Source organism: Cyprinus carpio, chromosome A1 (assembly GCF_018340385.1).
Source record: "Cyprinus carpio isolate SPL01 chromosome A1, ASM1834038v1, whole genome shotgun sequence".
Classification (NCBI taxonomy): Eukaryota; Metazoa; Chordata; class Actinopteri; order Cypriniformes; family Cyprinidae; genus Cyprinus; species Cyprinus carpio.
The window spans coordinates 21,941,845-21,961,496 of record NC_056572.1 but is presented as its reverse complement, the minus strand read 5'-3'; the positions used below and the strand labels follow the sequence as shown (position 1 = coordinate 21,961,496).

At 34.9% G+C, this 19,652-nt stretch overlaps 1 protein-coding gene across 5 annotated transcripts; it reads right to left on the bottom strand.

Annotated features, from left to right (window-relative positions):
- Positions 1–1,441: 1,441 nt before the first annotated feature.
- LOC109077971 (ADP-ribosylation factor-like protein 13B) lies at positions 1,442–19,564 on the bottom strand. Of its 5 annotated transcripts, none has more exons than XM_042757583.1 (11): positions 19,426–19,564; positions 12,012–12,082; positions 11,671–11,920; positions 8,667–8,772; positions 8,318–8,520; positions 7,309–7,423; positions 6,274–6,433; positions 5,965–6,084; positions 3,079–3,147; positions 2,642–2,919; positions 1,442–2,549 (listed from the first exon to the last, which is right to left on the bottom strand). In XM_042757583.1, exons 2-10 carry the CDS (start codon positions 12,064–12,066, stop codon positions 2,828–2,830), a joined length of 1,170 nt encoding a protein of 389 aa, XP_042613517.1. In that variant the 5' UTR covers positions 12,067–12,082; positions 19,426–19,564; the 3' UTR covers positions 1,442–2,549; positions 2,642–2,827. The 5 variants fall into 5 exon arrangements, with proteins under 5 accessions (XP_042613517.1, XP_042613503.1, XP_042613497.1 ...); XM_042757569.1 differs by lacking the exon at positions 19,426–19,564 and adding an exon at positions 15,711–17,350 and having other exon boundaries at positions 5,965–6,078; XM_042757563.1 differs by lacking the exon at positions 19,426–19,564 and adding an exon at positions 15,711–16,564.
- Between the last annotated feature and the right edge of the window lie 88 nt (positions 19,565–19,652).

The following is a 19,652-nucleotide window of genomic DNA, read 5'->3' as shown; positions in this document are numbered from 1 at the left end:
CAATCAAATCTGGGGGATGCACAAAGGATTCCGTTTTCGAATGGGTTGTTAATAACGAGATATTATCGGAACAAACGTGGAGCAGTCAACCGCCAGAGCAGTGCAGCACCCGGACAGTTTAGAGGAGCACATTGGCTCAGGGCCGCTCCTGGCCAAATAGGGTCATACCACCCACCCCTAGCTTAAAGGTTGTAATTGTGATGGCTGTGACAGATGAGCAGAGGTAAATGTGGTGCCTTGTCGTAAGCCCCTGGCCGCATGCTCCCAATGCTCCGGCCGTCCAGGTGAGTCACTGAAAGCAGATGTAGTTGTGCAGGAGGAACATATGATTCAAGAGTCTTCAGTAGCCAATCATGCCTGTGCTGATCCACCTCATTACAGTGCAGGAGCCCTAAGAGTTCAGTTTTATCACAAATAAAATAAATAATAATAAAAAAAAGGTACAACAAAAAGTCTTTACATTTAAAGGGGTCAGTTAATAAAAAACTAATTTCCATGTGCTACGAAAATGTACTATAAGTTTTAGAAATGAATAGTCACCGAGTTAAAGAAATGGAGAACAGTTCATAAGGCTTTGGTATTATGTAAGGTATTGTAAAAAGTAAAGTAAGCTGAGTAAGGTATTGTGAAATTTTATTGCAATTTAAAATAACTGATTTCAGCTGGAATATGTTGTAAAATATGATTTATTCCTGTAATGCAAACCTTCAGCAGCCATTACTCCAGTCTTCAGTGTTACATGATCTTTCAGAAAGCATTCTGATATGCTGATTTTCTGCTCAAGAAACATTTCTTATCATCAGTGCTGAAAAACTTTGTTCTGCTTAATATTTTTGTGAAACTTGTTATTATTTTCAAGACTCTTCAATGAAGAGTAAGTTCAAAAGAACAGCATAAAGATGGCACTATATATATATACATATACATATATATATAGTGCCATATACACTATAAATATGATTTGATAATAAACCTGAAAACCATAAGTAAGCTTGTTTTTTTTTTGTTTTTTTCACAAGACATTAGTCAGTATTATCATATAAAACTAAAAGGTAAAGTAGAAAATAACAGCATATTGAATGCTAAGGGTCAAAGAGTACAATAGTGCTTAAGTTGTTTATTACTCATTATCTTTTACTTTGACAGACTGGGACGATGCTGTAATCTGGTCACTTAAATTTAACGAGCAATATCCCGTTAATTATTCCAGTGGACTACACGTGAAATCCCACATTGTTCTGTCCAATTCGAATTTTTATACCATTCTTGCAAATATAAATAAATATATGATATGATATAAATAAATAAATGAGTTGATACCATGATACCATTATGGTGTAGTTAGGGCATCTACCAGCAGAAGGTGCTGCCAAGTTTTGTTTTGTTTTTTCAAAATGTGTGAGATGTGTTGAGTGAGAGTGACCATAACTGTGAATAAATATACATTTTTATAATATATTTAATTTGACATTCATATTAAATGTGAACTGGGTACAAAGGAAGCATGTACTGAAAACAGAGCAAACTGGACGAAACATCAACTAAATATTAGTGTGAGGGGTAAAATACAAAACAAAACAAACAGTTAAATATAAAAAATGGCAATAGCATCATATAAATATATAAGCAGCATTTACAATATATGACATCATACATTAAAATATGTATTTATATTGGAGATTGAGCATTGTTACACCTACAGTGCAATCTCTTATCTGTAAATCACAAAATTATAAACTCATCATTTTTCAGAATCTTTTGCTCCATGATAAAGCAAGATGTACTGTATGTGAGAATAAAATGCTTTTTCAAACTCAGTAAAGAGCTGGCACAATCATTTCACATCACATTCAAGTTCACCTTCTCACGATCTCTGTATATTTTGCTGGTGCTATTTGAGAGTATAAATGTCATTCTCAAAATTAAGACAGCGTAGTGTATAAACCTATAAATGCTGCTGAAAAAAAAGACCATCTGATACATTAAAGGCAAACTGTGTCACGATTAATAATTAAGACCATACCATAAAAACATTTTTGTACAATTTCAAGTACACAAATTTAAACTTTTATGTATTTAAATACAATTCTCTTAAAAAATAGGTCTGTAATATATTTTCCACAAAGGAGTCTCAGCTGAGTTTCAAAAGTCTGTTAATACTGTATTTTGATTAAAACAAGAAAAACAGCTCTAAAGTAAGTAAAATATTGAACCGTTTTAAATTTAAACACATTATCTGAACAGTGAATGTCCTTGTCCCCCATCTCATTTAAAAACACCTTCTGTTGACCAGATGTTGATCGAGGTCATGTGATCCATCTGGGTTTGTCGATTGGTTATCAGTTCCTCACTTACAGGCAATCTGCATAGTTTGCTACACTGCCCGTGCTTGAAGATATGAACAAAACAATACTTTGATTGGTTGGGACCCTTGAGAATTGTAAACCAGTCAGGGGGGAAGCAGAGGTAGTGTTAGGAAATTACATCATGAGTATCGCTGTTCGGCCTCTGCCTAATTGCTACAGGTGGGAGAGGTTTGCCATAGAAATCTGCCAATGAAAGAGAGTAATAAAAAAAAAAAAAAGATTTAGGTCAGCAATGTCCTTTTTTTTAAATCAAGGATCAGCTAACTTCTACTTACTAAAAGGTTACACTGCATCATTAAATTCATAGATCAAAATGACACACTGTCTGGTTTAACATTCAGAAGAGGACATAGAATATTACATGCAGCATTCAGAATGGCCAAAATGTTTCCTGTAAGCATCGGAAAACAAATAACACACATTAGCCACAGTGAAGGAAGTGAGGTGTTAAGGAGAATGTGCTAGTGGCATTTATTAGGCACAGTATCAAGGTGGATGGCTGTGGTATTTCTGTTGACAGATGATTGGACAGGAAGGATGTGGCTGAGGCTTGCTGTATGGATGAAGAGAAAAAAAGCTTTAAAAACTAAATTATGGAAGACACTTACATGGTTAGGAAACAGAATAGGGTGGAAAAAAAAAAAAAGAATGTTAGTGATGCGCTTGCTGGTTGACATGCTGGACAGGGAACATGCAATGAACCAACAATTACCAGAATGTCTTGTATCTCCAAGAGGCTCAAGTTTGGGGAGCCTAGAAACTTTAGGAGTAGCCCATCCAACTAAAACAAAGAAAAGGTTTTAGCTGTTAGAGTCATTAACATGAAGTAACAAAAAGGAAAAACTAGGACAAATCAGTGGTTAAAATGAGACAAATTTTGCAAACATTTGACAATGAAAATTCAGCAGCAAATGATAGAAAAAAGTTTCTCTGACTTTCCTGATATCCTGTGCTGCAGAACATATACACCACTGCAATGTGTTTACAGCAGGCCTGAAATTTACTATACTGCAGAATTAATCATCTGCTTATTTAATTAGGTTAAATTAAGTATTAATAATATATGCTATCAAAAAAATAAATAAAAATGTAGCAAAATGCAAATAGATGTACAATGTTTCACATGACTATGCACATTCCCTCTTCTGAACATAACAGTGTTTTACTATGCTTTTCCTGTAGTTATGTTAAAACTACACAATTGAACTTTCATGGGTTGAATAATAAAACAGTATGTTCCTGCTGAAGAATGTTTTTTTAGGTTGTGCATTGGCTTTGCTCCCCTGGAGAGAAGAATGTGTTTTGAAGCACCAGTGTAAATATGTACTGTATACAGGACATCTTGTATAAATTGTATATTATACAAATATACAATTACACTAACCACAACTAGAGATACATTTTTCTCTGTACAGATTTGATGTGACTTGCACAGGTGAATGATATACAGTACAGGTCAAAAGTTTGGAAACATTACTATTTTTAATGTTTTTGAAAGAAGTTTCTTCTGCTCATCAAGCCTGCATTTATTTGATCAAAAATACAGAAAAAAACAATTTAATATTGTGATATATTATTACCATTTGAAATAATTGTTTTTAAATTTATTATACTTTAAATTATCATTTATTTCTGTGATGCAAAGCTACATTTTTAGGATCATTATCACATGATCCTTTAGAAATCATTCTAATATGATGATTCATTATCAAAGTTGGAAACAGTTCTGCTGCTTAATATTTTTTCAGAACATGTGATACTTTTTTAGGATACTTTGATGAATAAAAAGTAAAAAAAAAAAAAAAAAAAAAAAAAGAAGCTATGTTTTTAAAATATAAATATTTTGTAATAACAATATACACTACTGGTCAGTAATTTGGGGTCAGTATTTTTTTTTTCTTTCTTTTTTTTTAAATAAAATCAATACTTTTATTCAGCAAGGATGTGTTAAATTGATAAAAAGTGATAGTAAAGAAAATATATTATTAGAATATATATTATTATATATATTTTTTTTTTTTTTAATAAATGCAGTTCTTTTTAACCTTTTATTCATCAAATATATTAGACAGCAGAACTGTTTCCAACACTCATAATAAATCAGAATATTAGAATGATTTCTAAATGATCATGTGATAGATTGGATGTTACATGTGACACTAAAGGCTGGAGTAATGATGCTGAAAATTCAGCTTTGCATCACAGGAATAATTTTTTTTTAAAGTATATTCAAATAGAAATCTATTATTTTAAGTTGTAATAATATTTCACAGTATAACTGTTTTTTTTCTGTATTTTTAATCAAATAAATGCAGGCTTGATGAGCAGAAGAGACTTCTTTCAAAAAGATTAAAAATAGTAATGTTTCCAAACTTTTGACCTGTACTGTATGTATGCAATTTCCTGCAAAATCCATTCCGACAGCTCTAATATATCAATCATTATTGTACCATAGTGTATTTCGGTAAAGTAATGACATTGTTTGGAAAGTGGATTTTTGCATTTTAGCATTTTGTCTTTAATGGGCAAATAAATGGGTTTCAATTATTATGGGTAATTGTAAACCTAAACTTCATGTACAACAACATTGGACTACACTCCCTTTGGAATGCATGTATTGCACACCTCTTGGCATTCATGTGCAGCCTATAAAATATCAGAATTATTAAACGTTTAATGACTACAGCAACATGCTTGGTACAAGGATTAGTTGTTTTACAATATGGAAATATTTGTATTATAAGAACAGTGATATTACAGTATCATATTACATAACAGTAATATGTACGGTATGTCTTGATGAAAACCTCTCAAACACAATGAACACAAACAATTTGTCTAAGCACCTGGCATGGCAATGAGGCCACAAGAAACTGTTTTCTTATGGCTTTCTTTGAAGCGTTTAATATAAAGTGCTCCTGTGCTTGTGTTGTACAGGTTTTTTTTTTTTTTTTTTTTTTTTTTCTTCTGCAGCTCAGTCCCTGGCCTTAGCTATTTTTCAAATGTTTGTGTGTGTTTGTTTAAAAGGAATGCTTATTCCTATTACAAATGGACATCCCTGACAAAGGTCCTCAGTGTAAACACTATAGACCGCAGTGTTTCTCACAGACTTACACTCAGTGTGTGGCAGCACTTCCCACAAGGTAAATATAGGCTATATATAAATCAGCAGACACGCTGTTTGAAAATCCATATTCACTCTCTGCCAGCAGGAGGTGCTTTAGGAGCATCAGAAATAGCGGTTTGCCTGATAACGGCTGTAAACAAAGCAGTGCTCTGCTCAATAACATTGCATTATCAGGCGATATAGGAAAGATTAAAAGAAAATGACATCGAAACTTTCCTTAAGACAGTCGGTGCACTTCAAAAATACATATATTTAAAAACACTTGTGCCGCATTTTGACTTTGAAACATTTATAGCTCATGTTTATTCAACAATTTCAAAACATTTTGGAAAATCTATTTATGATATTTTAGCGGGGCACAATAAATAAACCAATGTATGGGATACACTGTACCCTCGTACATTGAAATTTTATCAATTAGTTGTTTATTGTTCATGTCGGAGAAACAAGTTGTAAAAGACACATTTCTACCTGGTAAGGGAGGAGGAGTGGGGCTTTTGGGTTCTGCATCTTCCACTCTGAGAGGGTCAACTCTGTGCTTACGTTTTAACCGTAACTTTCTAGTTTTCTTTTTGGTCTGGTCCACTGCTCCTGATCAAAAGTGACAGAGACATTGAAATAACTTCATCCACTCCAAGAAATCGCAGAGGTAAACAGGTTCTTAATGCATTATAATAGGAAAAGCTTGTATTTGAAATGAACTGACAATAATATAATAAACCTTTTCCCCATTTATTACTCTTGGTATGATGGAGCCCTTCTGAGGAATAAGAGTACTACCTGTTTCTGTGCTCTCCGGGGTCTGTCTCTCGCTCTCTTCATCCTCCTCATCTTCATCTTCCTCATCATCTTGAAGGACCGTCTGTTCTTGCACACTGATCAGCTCAACATTTTCTCTATGTCTTTGCATCGCTTTCTCTTTGTTTAATCTGTCTTCATTCTGGAATTATTCAATTAATTTAGTATTTACATCTTAATGATTTCATCCAACTTGCATTTAAAAGAAACATTGTAATAACCAGTGTTGGGGAAAGTTACTTTAAAAAGAAATGCATTACAATATTACGTTACTCCCTAAAAAAGTAACTAATTACATTACTTAGTTACTTTTTATGGAAAGTAATGTGTTACGTTACTTTTGCATTACTTTTTAAATATGAGTAGGGCTTGATTGTTTTTAATATAAGAAATTCTATTTATAGCAAATATAAAAGCCCATTCACTCCAAAAAGTGTAATGAAGAAACCTCAGGCTGAAGGAAAAGTAAATTCATGTCTGTACACTAGAACACAGGAGAGGAAGGTTCAACACTCTTCAGCAATAATAAAAATAATAAAAAAAAACTGTTAGTTTATCTAAAGTCATTTTTGCTTATTAGTATGGTTGAACAGGATCATCAAAGGTCAGTAGCAAAGAAATTAGTTAATAAAATGGGATTAGATACATTCGTGTTATTTAACATATTTAATTATTGCAGGTTTGCGTCAAATTCTGAGTTTGCATTTCACTGTTTTAATTCATTTTGATGAATACTACATCAGTTTTTTTGCAAGTGGGATGAATTAATGCACAATCACATTTAGTCTAGAACTGCATCATGTTCACATAGTGCATACAATGTACTTCCGATTTCTCCCAACATGGGGACAGGAGACTTGTTAGTCAATAAATGGGAAAACAAAGTAACTGGCGTTTTGTAAAAAGTACAATTTACAAAGTAATGTGTTACTTTCCTAGTTACTTGAAAAAAAGCAATCTGATTACGTAACATGCGTTACTTCTAATGCGTTACCCCCAACACCGGTGATAACTAACCTCATTAACAACATTGTTTATTGGCTGGAATGGGTTGAGCATGTTGACATCATCTAGCTCCTCCTCTTTCAATGTCCTTCCTTCTTGCTCTGTTTCTTCTCGCTCCTGTCTGTCTCTGTCAGTGAAAAACATCTTCATCAAACTGTTGTTTGCATTTTGAACACTTTAAAGTAATGATGAAATGGAAGTAGAGGCAAGTCGTTTCTTCAGCATTGTGACATACACCTGAGAGAAACAGTTAGTTAAAAAAAAAAAAAAAAAAAAAAATGTTATGTGGTAGGGCTGCAAACATCATCAGCAGCCATTTTAAAATGGATGTTCCCCAGGGTTCTGTTCTGAGACCTCTTATATATATATATATTATTTTACACACATGGCTCGGTAGCCTTAGTTTCAACTCCATCGTGATTTTTGCTACTGACGCAGTTTTGGTGGGCCTGATTGCTAAGAGCAATGAAATTTTCTCTTATCAAATACCAGCAAGAATGCAAGGCGGGGTTCTAACCATTGGCTGTTCTTTAGGTTTTGAGATGTGGGCGTTGCACTCAAATGAATGTGAACTTGTCAGTTGTTCGAGGGGCAAGGTTTAAGCAGACTAAGAGATTAGAGAAGTCTGACATATGTCACCAGAGAGAAATCTACCATTTTCACCAGTAGTTTGAGTTTAGATTAAACATTAAGACAAAAAAAGGAAAGAAAAAGAAACATATACATGGATGAATCTTTCACAATAAGATCCATAACATGCATTTACAAAATATATAGGTGAATTTACATTTCATGGCAACTTTAATTACTTTGCAGTAAAACAGAGAAAAACACTTTGAAAAACACAGAATATAAATGCAAATAAAACCAGCTCAGCTGGTGTTTAGTGATTTTTGAAATATGTTACATTATAGAAATCTACCATTTTCACCAGTAGTTTGAGTTTATTACACTCCTGACATATCTGGAAAAGAGTGATCAGCATGACAATCTGAGTGAAAAGTCTTGTCAGCACACTGACCTCTCCTCTCTGATCCGCCGGACTCTCTCTGCTCTTTCCTTCTTGTCTTGTTCTTCTTGAGCCTTCTGCTCAGCTGTATCTTTTTGCACACGCTCTGAAATTGCCTCGTAGTCCTTGGCAATGTTATTCAAGAGCCAGTTAAGGCCAATCTTGATGGATTTGTCCACCTTCTTACCATATCCCAGCATTGCAGAACAGGGTTCCTAAGAGTAAAGGAAACAATGTTTAGCTCAGTTTTATATGAATGGTTTGCAACATTTATGCCAAGAAAATTCACAGGATTTTCTCTTTAAATAAAAACTCAAACCAGACTTTGATAAATATAAACTGTGTTGAAATATTAACTCACAATCTGACAGAGGCATTTATTCTCGTTGACAAGCTTCTCCAATGACAGGGTCTCAATGATATCTGCTTCAGCCAATGCCCCATCTTGGTCCTGTTTATTAGCCAGTCTGCAAGCCAATTAGATGAAGGAAAGACCCGGTCACTAGGTGTGCAGGTCACTAGGTAAACTGTCACAAACAAATGACCTGCACTTGAGTTGGACTGAATAATTAGCCTTGTGTTAAAGAGCACTCTTGACTTATAAGCACACTTAACAAGCTATATTTAGTCAAGGACTTCATCTGCTGCTCACTCTCTCAGTTAATTGGACTCAATGCAGCTTGTCTAACACCCAAACAGATATACAGATGATGTATTTCACATTTATTGCACACTACCCTGTTCCACTTGGGCAACAGGCAGGAATTATGTAAGGATGCTCTTCACTGATTACAGCTTGACGTTCATCAAAGTCTTCAGGCTCATCAGCAAACTCAAGGTCTTAGCTCTAAACTACTTCATATTTCTACCAGGCAGGCAGTGTTGGTGAGTGAGGGCTGTAAACATTATCAGCAGCCATTTAAAAGGGGGGTTCCCCAGGGTTCTGTTCTGAGCCCTCTTCTATTCTCCCTTTTACACACACAGCTCTGCATTTTATGCAGTTCCAACTTCATCATCGTTTTGCTGCTGACACTGTTTTGGGGAGGGTCTAGGGCCAGTTGCATAAACTTAGCCTATATGTTAAAACTGTGTCTTAAGAAGTAGCCTGACAATCTAGCAGTCTTAATTTTCAGATTCAAATTAGACCAATCTGCATTTATATGTAACTGACTTAAAAAATATGAGATAGTAAAGAATCCAACACTGTGTTGTTGGTATAATTACCAAATACCAACAAGAAGAAGAAGCCAGTCGAAGGCTTCACCTGAACTGCAGACAACTTGTTTAGAAAAACACATCAATAGATTTATTATCTCAAGCACCAGGGAAAATTGAGAATGGGCCCCCAAGTGCTGAAGTCTTTATTTTACATTTGTACCATTGAAATCATTCTTTGAGGTAGTATTATTTCCTGCTAGAAGAGCTGGACCACACAAAACTGTCATTATTTCCCCCTGAATCCAAACACTTGGCGGTATGTGAATATATGTTATTTTACACAAATCTGCATATCTGCATATCATAACATACAACCTAGGCAAGTATTTTGCACAATATCAGCATAAATACCTATCATTTACTGGTGTACATGCATTAAAGTAACTTTTCTTTTGGAATAAATAATGACTAGGGCTGGACCAGAATATTCAATTATTCGAATATTCGTTTGGTGGGTTGGCATTCGATTTTCAATTTTGAGATTCGAATATTCTTTTTTTTAACTCCTGGCATCCCCCGTGAAATGGTTCTCATTCGCTTGAATATGAATCGCCCATGAGTGAACATCATGAACATCATGATTCATTTCATATGGAAGAGAAGACAAAAATGCCGAAGACCTCAGCTGTGTGGGAGTACTTTAAAATATGCGTTTTCAAACTGGCCTACCACAACAACACATCACGTTTGAAAAATCACCTAATATCTGTAAGTAGTATGCCTATAGTATATTGTTGGTGTAAAAAAAGTAAAATAAGCTGCTTTTATCTACCATGTTAATCAGTAATTTTACACATGATAAAAATGTGCAGTTAATTTGCTTGGAAAATACTTGCGAATACAGCAGCCATAAAAAAACCGTAAAGTAGCCCAGCCTTACTAATTTGTCTATATTAAAAGTATTGTTCCTAACAGACCTGTGTGTTTTGTAGCCTGTCACTAATGCAGTGTCGGTTCTAGGAGCATATAAGCCCTTCCCACGTGAGGTGCGCCACTTCCGGCTCTGTTCTGTAGTTCAGGGGTTTTCAAACTTTTTTGTCAGCCGAACCCCTATGACCTAAATTATTTACTTGAAGTACCCCCTGAGATTTTAAGTAAATATTTCAATAACTTTAAAAAACATTTATTTTTATCAGTTTTAAAGTTTCAGTAATATTTACATAACTATTGTTATTATTACACTCAACAAATTAAAATTCATATTACTGTAATTTATAATGTATAACATTTTTCCACAATATTTTTTTAATTAAGGTTTCCTAAAAAGATTATTTTTATACATTTAAGATTTTACATTTATATGACATTTGTATAAACCTGTAACATTTATTTGCAAAAAAGTTTTAATTTCATTCTTATTTTATTTTTTATTTTATTTTATTTTATTATTTATTTATTTTTTTTTTTTATTAGGCATACCATGTATAGGGTGACCACCTGGCGATAGATCTGTTGCGGGACAGTAGATGTGATTTTGCGGGACAATGTGGGACACGTGTGAGATAGATACATTTATCTATCTAAAATGGTATCCGGACCAGCCCTTATAATGACACTACATAACTGTCAAAGTCAGTTTAATTATTGGGTTCAAACCCCTTTATAGCTTTACTGAGTGATTGTCAATTAAGGTTAGTACACAACAAACCAATTTGAGCACAGTTTATAAATGGTTAATACATAGTTCTGTTTTCAAAGTTCTGAAATCATCAATGTCATCAAAAAAATGAAAGCGTAGGGCATATTCATTTTATCTACTGCCTTTATGCTTTATGTTTTATGTCTCATCTCCCATGTTTGATGATTTGTAGACATACACTAACATTTAAAATGATTTTTATTCTTTTTTTAAAGAAGTATCTTATGCTCATCAAGGCTGCATTTGTTTTGGATCATGTGGCACTAAAGATTGTAGTTATGTCAGTTTAAAATTCAGCTTGGCCACCACAGGTATCAATTTTATTTAAAAGTATAGTAAAATAGAAAACAGTTATTTAAAATTGTAATAATATTTCACAATATTACTTAAAAACTTAAAAAAATAATTGTACTGATCTCAAACTTTCAAACAGTAGTGTAGCGTTACATTTTAGACAAAAATTAAGTTACATTCAACAACAAGAACATGTCATGTTTTGAAAACTTACACTAATACAGGTTTGCCTGCAATACGGGGATGCCGGAGAACCTCAGCCATTGTGTCTCTGGTCTCCTGGATCCTTTGAACATCACTGGAGTCCACAACAAACACCACGCCGTAAGACTCAGAGTAGTAGTTTTTCCAAATGCCGCGGATACGCTTCCCGCCACCCAGGTCGAAGATTGTGACCTCAAACTTGCCCTGCTTCAGGTCCACCTTTGAGAAGCCCACTGTAGGTGCAACATCTAAAGGATTTTCTAAGACAGAAATATCCACATTTTGAGAATTACCCTGGACCTTGAAAACACAACATAAAAATACTCCGAAAATATTAAGATGAAGATGTACCTCCCTGGATTCCTCTGACAGTCGCTGTTTTTCCAGCATTGTCCAGTCCAACCATTACTAATGTCACCTTCCTGCAAGAGCAAAGATACAACTGCATTTCATTATGTGTCAACCCAAAGACCTTATTAAGGTCAAGGCAGCCCTTATGATAAGAAATGATAAATTAAAGAAATATGTGTATTCATGTTGATTTCAACCTTTTTTTTAAAAAAATAAAAACCTTCATAAGAGTTTCAAGAAAAGTTTATTTAAATTTAAAGGTTAAAGTAATAACACCTGTTGTAACCACCAAGTAATTACATTTCTTTCTCTAAACCTTTATTGCCTTTATTGTGTTTTTTTTTTTCAAGGTTAAAAAGTTTTTTTGTTTTTTTTTTATTAAATTTTTTATCATTAATTTTAATGAGTTGTACGACTTGAACTATATACTTTTTTTCCTAAGAAATATTAATACAAGTTTAGGCCAAATAACTTAAAATTATTATTATTTTTTTTTTTTCAGGAATTTCAACTTTTTTTTTTTTTTTTTCATTTTGATAAGAGCAAATGTAGTACCCTGATTTTTTGTTTGTTTCTACTTTGTCCAAAAAAAAATTCAAAATGATTTTTAATACAGAAATTAAAAACATGGAAATCATGGAAAATATCTACTCAAGTGCGGTCATTAAATGCACAACATGTAACTTTTCGCCGCTAGAGGTCGCATTTTCAAAACAATAACAAAGGCGAAGCTTGATGATGCTATGAAGGAGAGTGGAACGATGGGAGATGTCATTAAATAACTTTCAAAAAACTCCTCTTATAATCAGTAAAGCTACATCATACATACATCTGCACTTGTTTATGATAACAGAATTCGCGAGAGAGCCCATTTCAGTCAGCGCGCGCACACTGAACAAAACTCTGGTGTTTCAGCAATGACTCATCTGAAAACCTCTGATTGGCCATTGCATTACTAAGCTCAACAGACTCATGTGTGATTGGTTATAACGTGCAACACTGTAAAAACATGTAAAAAGAATCATGGTGCAACATTGAGCAGATCTGAATTTAATGCTGCAGTTTTCATTTCGTTTTCATTTTATTCACGACAGCCATAATGGATTTAGTTTATCTGTACAGCAGCATTTTTGACCAGGTGTGTTGCCATAGATTCTAAAAGCGGAAACTGATAGCGCGGATATTGCATCATTGATAGGCGATAATGAACCAGGGCGAGCCATTATTTAAAATTTCTCTGGATTTACAAAGCCTTGGGAATTTTTGGGTTAAAATAATTGCACAACTGCATGAAATATATAACACTGTGCAAGTGGTTTTTGGATATTTTATCACAAAAATCTAACACATCGTGCCTTTAATAAGCTCATGCAGGCAGCTTCAAACTTGACATTTAATAAAATTTGACATTAAGTTATGAACAGCTGTCAGCTAAGACAACCAAAGCTGTATGGTAATGCATCATCTCATGACTGGCAAAAGCACACAGGGATAAAAAGGATGATTCAGAATACCATGCACAAAAAGACAAGTAAATAATGTAGCCTTTTGCTACACTAATGACGTCAAAAATATTCAGTAAGTTCAATGATAAACTGTTTGTGGCTGTGGAGTCACAGCTGTTTAAACTACAAGTCTTCCAGTGGAGGCTAAACAGGCATAATAAGACATCTGTAGAGTAACACAAATATCCTGAATTGACATGGGATTTCTGCTTACCATCAACAACCTATGCTTAATTCTAAAGAAATGCTAGACGAACACAAAGGCCAGGAGCCGTAAACAAACCCTGCAGCCGACACCAATGCACATACGAAAACACAAAGCTAAAGTCCATACAGCTACCAAACAGACACACTCACACACGCACATAAACAAAGTTACTTAACTGCGGCACTTGCGCAGCAGGGACATCAAGCGCACTATCCAGGTGACAGTTCTCTGCAACCAGGAGGCCTTCATTAAGACTGGGAATAGATCAAGATGACAGCTAACTTTCCCTTGACTTTGGTTGTTATTGTCGATACACACACACTTTCGTCTTTCCTGGCCTCTGGTCAGCTCTGTATCTGCGGGATTAGCCGGGGATTTCGACTTACCCAACAAGATCGGTGACAGGGTGCCAGAGGACACGCTACATTCAGCCAATGAAATTAAGACAATAACTTAGAGACTTATCTGTCAACTCTGGGCCCTGAAGCTTTCAGTCTCCATAACATCACTGGCACTTTTGGTGTCTGACCTTCTACACTTTACACAGACCGATTTTTAGGTATGATCAACCAACAGACCCAGATTTAAGCTTATCAAGCATCTTGTTTCAGGCATAGCAGGTGATGTGAGTAATCACATATTTAACACTTGGATTTAAGCCTTTGTCTAATTGTGAGTCATGTTCAAACATGTACAGTGAGAGGTGCAGGTACAGACAATAATCAACGCAGAGAACACAGAAAGAGGGAATACTAAAATTACAAATGAATCCAGATCTAATGCAACCTCATGAGAAAAGATGAACCTACTGTGTGGAAAATGTACTAAATAATTCAATAGGCACAAATACTTTTGTCACCAGCATAACTGTTAACTAAAACTGTAAATATTAGATGTAAAATTTGAACGTGCCTTTAGCAATTAGCTGAAATAAAATAAGTTAAATCTAAAGTACTAAAATTACTAAAGATGAACTGAAATAAAAATTATTAAAAATGCCAAAGGTAAGTTTTTAATTTGAATATTGAAAAATAAAAATATAAGCTAATTCAAAATATTAATAAATACAGTTACACTAGTAAATACCAATACAAATGCAAGTATAAAATAAAACTGCAGCAAAATATGTTCAAAGTCTGTCCTGATCATTGTCATGCACATACACAAGCAAACTTACAATCTTCACTAAGGTTTTTACTGAAAGTAAACAGTCCTATTTTATGTTTACTGTTTACACGAGCAAGTATGAATGTATGAATCATGGATATATGCAAAATGTTGCTGCATCAGATAACAAAATACTAAACCATGTGGCATATGCAAATAAATTAGTTGTCCTTTCTTAGAAATGACATTTTTAGGGGATGTGTTGATTAATCTACTGTCAAGTTTCATTAACTTTCACCAGAAAGTGAACAGAACTTTGAACTTCATATGTATTTTTACACTTAGCTTTATGTTTTGCTTGACTACTTGTGTTGTCTTTTTAATGCAGTATTTCACCTACAAAATTGCAAAATCATGTTGTTCCACTGACTTTCATTGCATCTTTTTTTTTTCTTTCCATTCATTCATTAAAAGTGAAAGGCAACTAAGGCTGTGACTATGCCTAAAATCTCGTCAAGTTTCATGAACGATTCCTTTAAAATTCATGCCAATTAATATTTTCTATCATGCATTTTGAGAGTTACACACTGCACTTCCCATTGCAATAGAAAATAATAGTAAGTATTAGAGGTAGAGGTACTTCATGTATCATCACTTTCATCAGCCAAGTTGAATTTTTGTGGCCATAAATAAAACCCAATGACAAGGTCAAAACTAATCCCCGATGGCAATTTTAAGCATGGCTTACTGGGACCACTGTACAAATATAGATAACATATATGAAATTGTACAGTATAAAAATTCACTCACAGTCCTGCTCAGAAACAAGTTACTAAATACCCCACAGTCTCACATGAGATGAACGTTGTAGACACTCACCTTGCAGGTTCTCTCCATCGTTTCAACCAATTACAGCAGTTCGCCATCAGATTGAACATTTCACCCCAAGTGCTCGAACTGGGATTTATTATTTCATGACAGCCGTTTTGGCTAATTGCTAAAGTTATTTTCTTTGTGTTTTCAAACAGTCCGTTATCTGCTAGCACGCTTTTATCTGCCTATCCGAGTGATTCGTAAAGATTTGAGTACAGACATGTTATGATTTCTAGTAGAGAATAAGGGCAAAATAATCTAAAAACTGTCAGCTAATATGTATCGTCTAATTAGCAGACTGTCATGTACAATACGGACCATACAGTTTAGTTTCATTTTGCTCGCAACCCGAATCAATGCAGCCTCACTGAAATGCTAACCAGTTAGCTAATACCGGTTAGCTACATTCGATCCATGAAACTATGAAATTACATATCATGTCATTAGAAAGAAAATCTAATTAGATAATAACAATGTATACCGTTTTAAACCCGTCCCCGGAAATGGTTTACTCTCGATTTAGACCGTTATTCTCTGAAATTGTATCGGGATAACTGTTAGCTCGCTAGGTGTCCGCTTTGTTTACCGAGCTGAATCTGGCTGCTATGGCTGCAGCCTCGATCACGTCGAGGGTCGGGGTTGCCCAGTGTTTATAAATTATATGATATAATGTATACCAAGAGGAAAATATGTATAAAACCAATCTTTTAAGCTTTCAGCGTATGTATTAGTCAAACCGCTTATAATTTATTTTACAAAAAAACACTTGTCTGTGTCAAAGGGTCCCGAAAAAATCTGTACAGAAAACGTTGACTTGGCAACAACTTTGATTAACTTAACCTAAGAGTGAACAGCGCCTCCAGTGGACGGAGAAATAAATTAAAAACACGACGTTGTGTACAGTGCTAATGATATACAACAACGAATAATGTCTGTTTACAATAAACCAACAAACTCAACTCCCCTTCAAATGTGTTTATTAATCAGGACAAAAAAGCTCTTGAAATATAAACCCAGTCACCCAATCATACACTATTTAAACTCTTCAAACATTTACAGAAGATACAAAAAAGAATAATAATAAATAAGACTGTTACAGTTCATCAATTGAACAGCTTTAGTCCTCCCCTTACAATTTTCTTGAGTTTAAAGAGAAGTCATTTAGAATATGTTACGACAATGTACAATGAGGCTTTGTGGCACATACACACTCCTCCATTAATAGGAGAATCTGTCTTAAAGGCTAGGCCTTTCCAGCAGCAACAGTTAAAGGCTGACAGTTCTTTAGGATTTCTCAACCGAAGTCAAAGTCCTTCATTTAAAGACATGATGTCTTTAACTCTTCCCAAGTGTCCACTGACTTAAAAGCAAGTTAATGACATTTGCAAAATATGCTATTAGTAACAATTTGCAAAGGTTCACATATCAAGTCTTTTAAAAATAATAAAATAAGATATTTAGAGTGTGCTTGCAATACTTGAAGTGGCCTACGAGTTTCCATCCAGTACTTCTGCTCATAAAGCACTTTGCAACACTGGTAAACACCTGACCCATTGTCACAAAACAGCCAAGTTAAAGGAGATGGGTCTGGCTGCAGACTTGCACTCTCAGACACTTGCGCTTCTGTTAGTGACATAATTATTTTTTATTTTGTTCTATTTATTGATTACTTTTTGTTTGAATCTCTCAACATTTTACAACAGGTGTCAGGTGGTGAAGACAAGAAAAAGTCACTTGCAATCGTCACTTGCACTCTCGGCTACCTGCAATGTCACTTGCAATTGACACAAATCGTGTGTGTTGCCAATAGAGACAAGACGCTGTGGTGATTAAACGATTAAAACTAATTTAGTACTATAACATACAGGGTCCTGCAAGAAAAAGACAAGACCCGCAAATCCGCGGCCACAAAACAGCAGAATATGAATGCAATGCACAAAGTCTCTTGTTGTGATATTAAAAGCATCAATGCGTTATGCGTTAACATTAAACATTTTCCTCCCATAGAAAATCATTATAAATAAAACACATAATGTAGCTTAAAGGACAAAGACAGTGAAATAAAAGAGCTGTAGACAGTTATTCTATATGGAAAAATGCTTAACGCGAAACTTTGCATGTTGCATTTATTCTGGGCTCACCTGGTTGCCTGTACATATTGTTTATGTATATTTTAATAATGAAGAGGAGCATATTGAGTTTGGTCTTTATCATCTTAGTCTATTATTATGCCTTATTATGCCACATTATGCCATGTTTTGCGCATGTTTTGCCATGTTTTATACATTATTCATTATATTAATAAACTATATTGAATTTGATATTTGAATAGCATTAATACATTAAGCCATATTAAGTGTTTATGTTTTCTACGGGAGGAAAACGCTTAATGAGAGACTTTGCATTCATATTCTGCTGTTTTGTGGCTGTGGATTTGCGGGTCTTGTCTTTTTCTTGCAGGACCCCTGTACGTTACAGTACTAAATTCATTTTAATCGTTTAATCACCACAGCGACTTGTCTCCATTGGCAACATGCATGATTTGTGTTGATTGCAAGTGACGTCGCAGGTAGCTGAGAGTGCAAGTGGCAGTGCAAGTGACTTCGTAAATTAGTTTCTTTTTTCCTGTCTTCAACACCTGGCTGCTGTTGTAAAATGTTGAGAGATTCAAACAAAGAGTTATCAATAAATAGAACAAAATTTAAAAAAAATAAACACTGCAAGTGACATCACTAGCGGAAGTGCAAGTGTCTGAGAATGCAAGTCTGAGAGTGCAAGTGCAAGTCTGCAGCCAGACCCTCTTGAGTTAAAGGGTTAGTTCACCCAAAAATGAAAATTAGCCTGTTTTACACTCACCCTCAAAGCATCCTAGGTGTATGGGACTTTCTTCTTTAAGGTGAATCCAATCGGAGTTATATTAAAAATTGTCCTGGCCCCACTAAGCCTTTCAATGGGGTAAGCGGGCGTTGGTTGTCAACAGTTCAGAAGACGTGAAATAAAGTGTGTGCATCCATAATAAAACGTTCCTCACAAGGGTCCGGGGGTGAATAAAGGCCTCTTGTAGCGAATCCATGCATTTTGGTAAGATAAATATCCATATTTCAAATATAATAAACAAACACTTTTTTCTAGCTTCCGTTGACTGTCGTATGCAGAAGCCGTCCAGGTGGATGACGTAGGATGTTGGGGTTGTGTGATTGACGAACGCAGAGACAAAACAAAACAAAATACCGTTCACAAATCAGAAGCGCAAAACGAGGAAATGTAAAGAAAAATGTCAGATGATTTCGATATAAGCCAAGAGGAGACTGGTTTTCCATGGCTAAAGAAAGGAAACTTTGTTTCCTTTGCTCCTGCATATCTCAGAGGTGCGCGCACAACAATGAAATATGGATATTTATCTTAAAAAAAATGCATGTATTCACTACAGGAGGCCTTTATTCACCCCCGGAGCCATGTGAGGGTCATTTTATTAAGGATGTGCACACTTTATTTTAGGTCTTCTGAACGGTTGACAACCAATACATGCTTACCCCCATTGAATGGCTTGGAGGGGCCAGGACAATTTTTAATATAACTCGAATTTGATTCGTCTGAAAGAAGAAAGTCACATACACCTAGGATACTTTGAGGGTGAGTAAAACAGGCTAACTTTCATTTTTGGGTGAATTAACCCTTTAAACCTTCCATTAACCACCATACTTCCAGAGAAGGTATTTACCCTGGCCAGAAAGACAGAGCGACTCCTCTTGTAGTGTCATGGTCCTTGGTGGCCTCTCATATCCAGGAATTGAAAAGCAAAAAAAATAAGAGAACAGGCTAAGCTCTGTGACAGGAAGTGATGACAGAGTGAAAATGCATCTGTTGTGCATTTTATAGAGACAAACATTCATTTTCTAGCAAAGATGACAGTCAAATAAAAAACAGTCCCAAGTCTCAAAAGACTTT

What these genes read in the sequence shown, in the direction of transcription:
- LOC109077971 (XM_042757563.1), bottom strand. Translation starts at nt 15,769, where the DNA reads ATGTTCAATCTGATGGCGAACTGCTGTAATTGGTTGAAACGATGGAGA. An exon ending in ATAAATGCCTCTGTCAGATT is followed by an intron (nt 8,521 to 8,666) that starts GTGAGTTAATAT and finishes CTTTACTCTTAG; the next exon opens with GAACCCTGTTCTGCAATGCT. An exon ending in TAAACAATGTTGTTAATGAG is followed by an intron (nt 6,434 to 7,308) that starts GTTAGTTATCAC and finishes GAATAATTCCAG; the next exon opens with AATGAAGACAGATTAAACAA.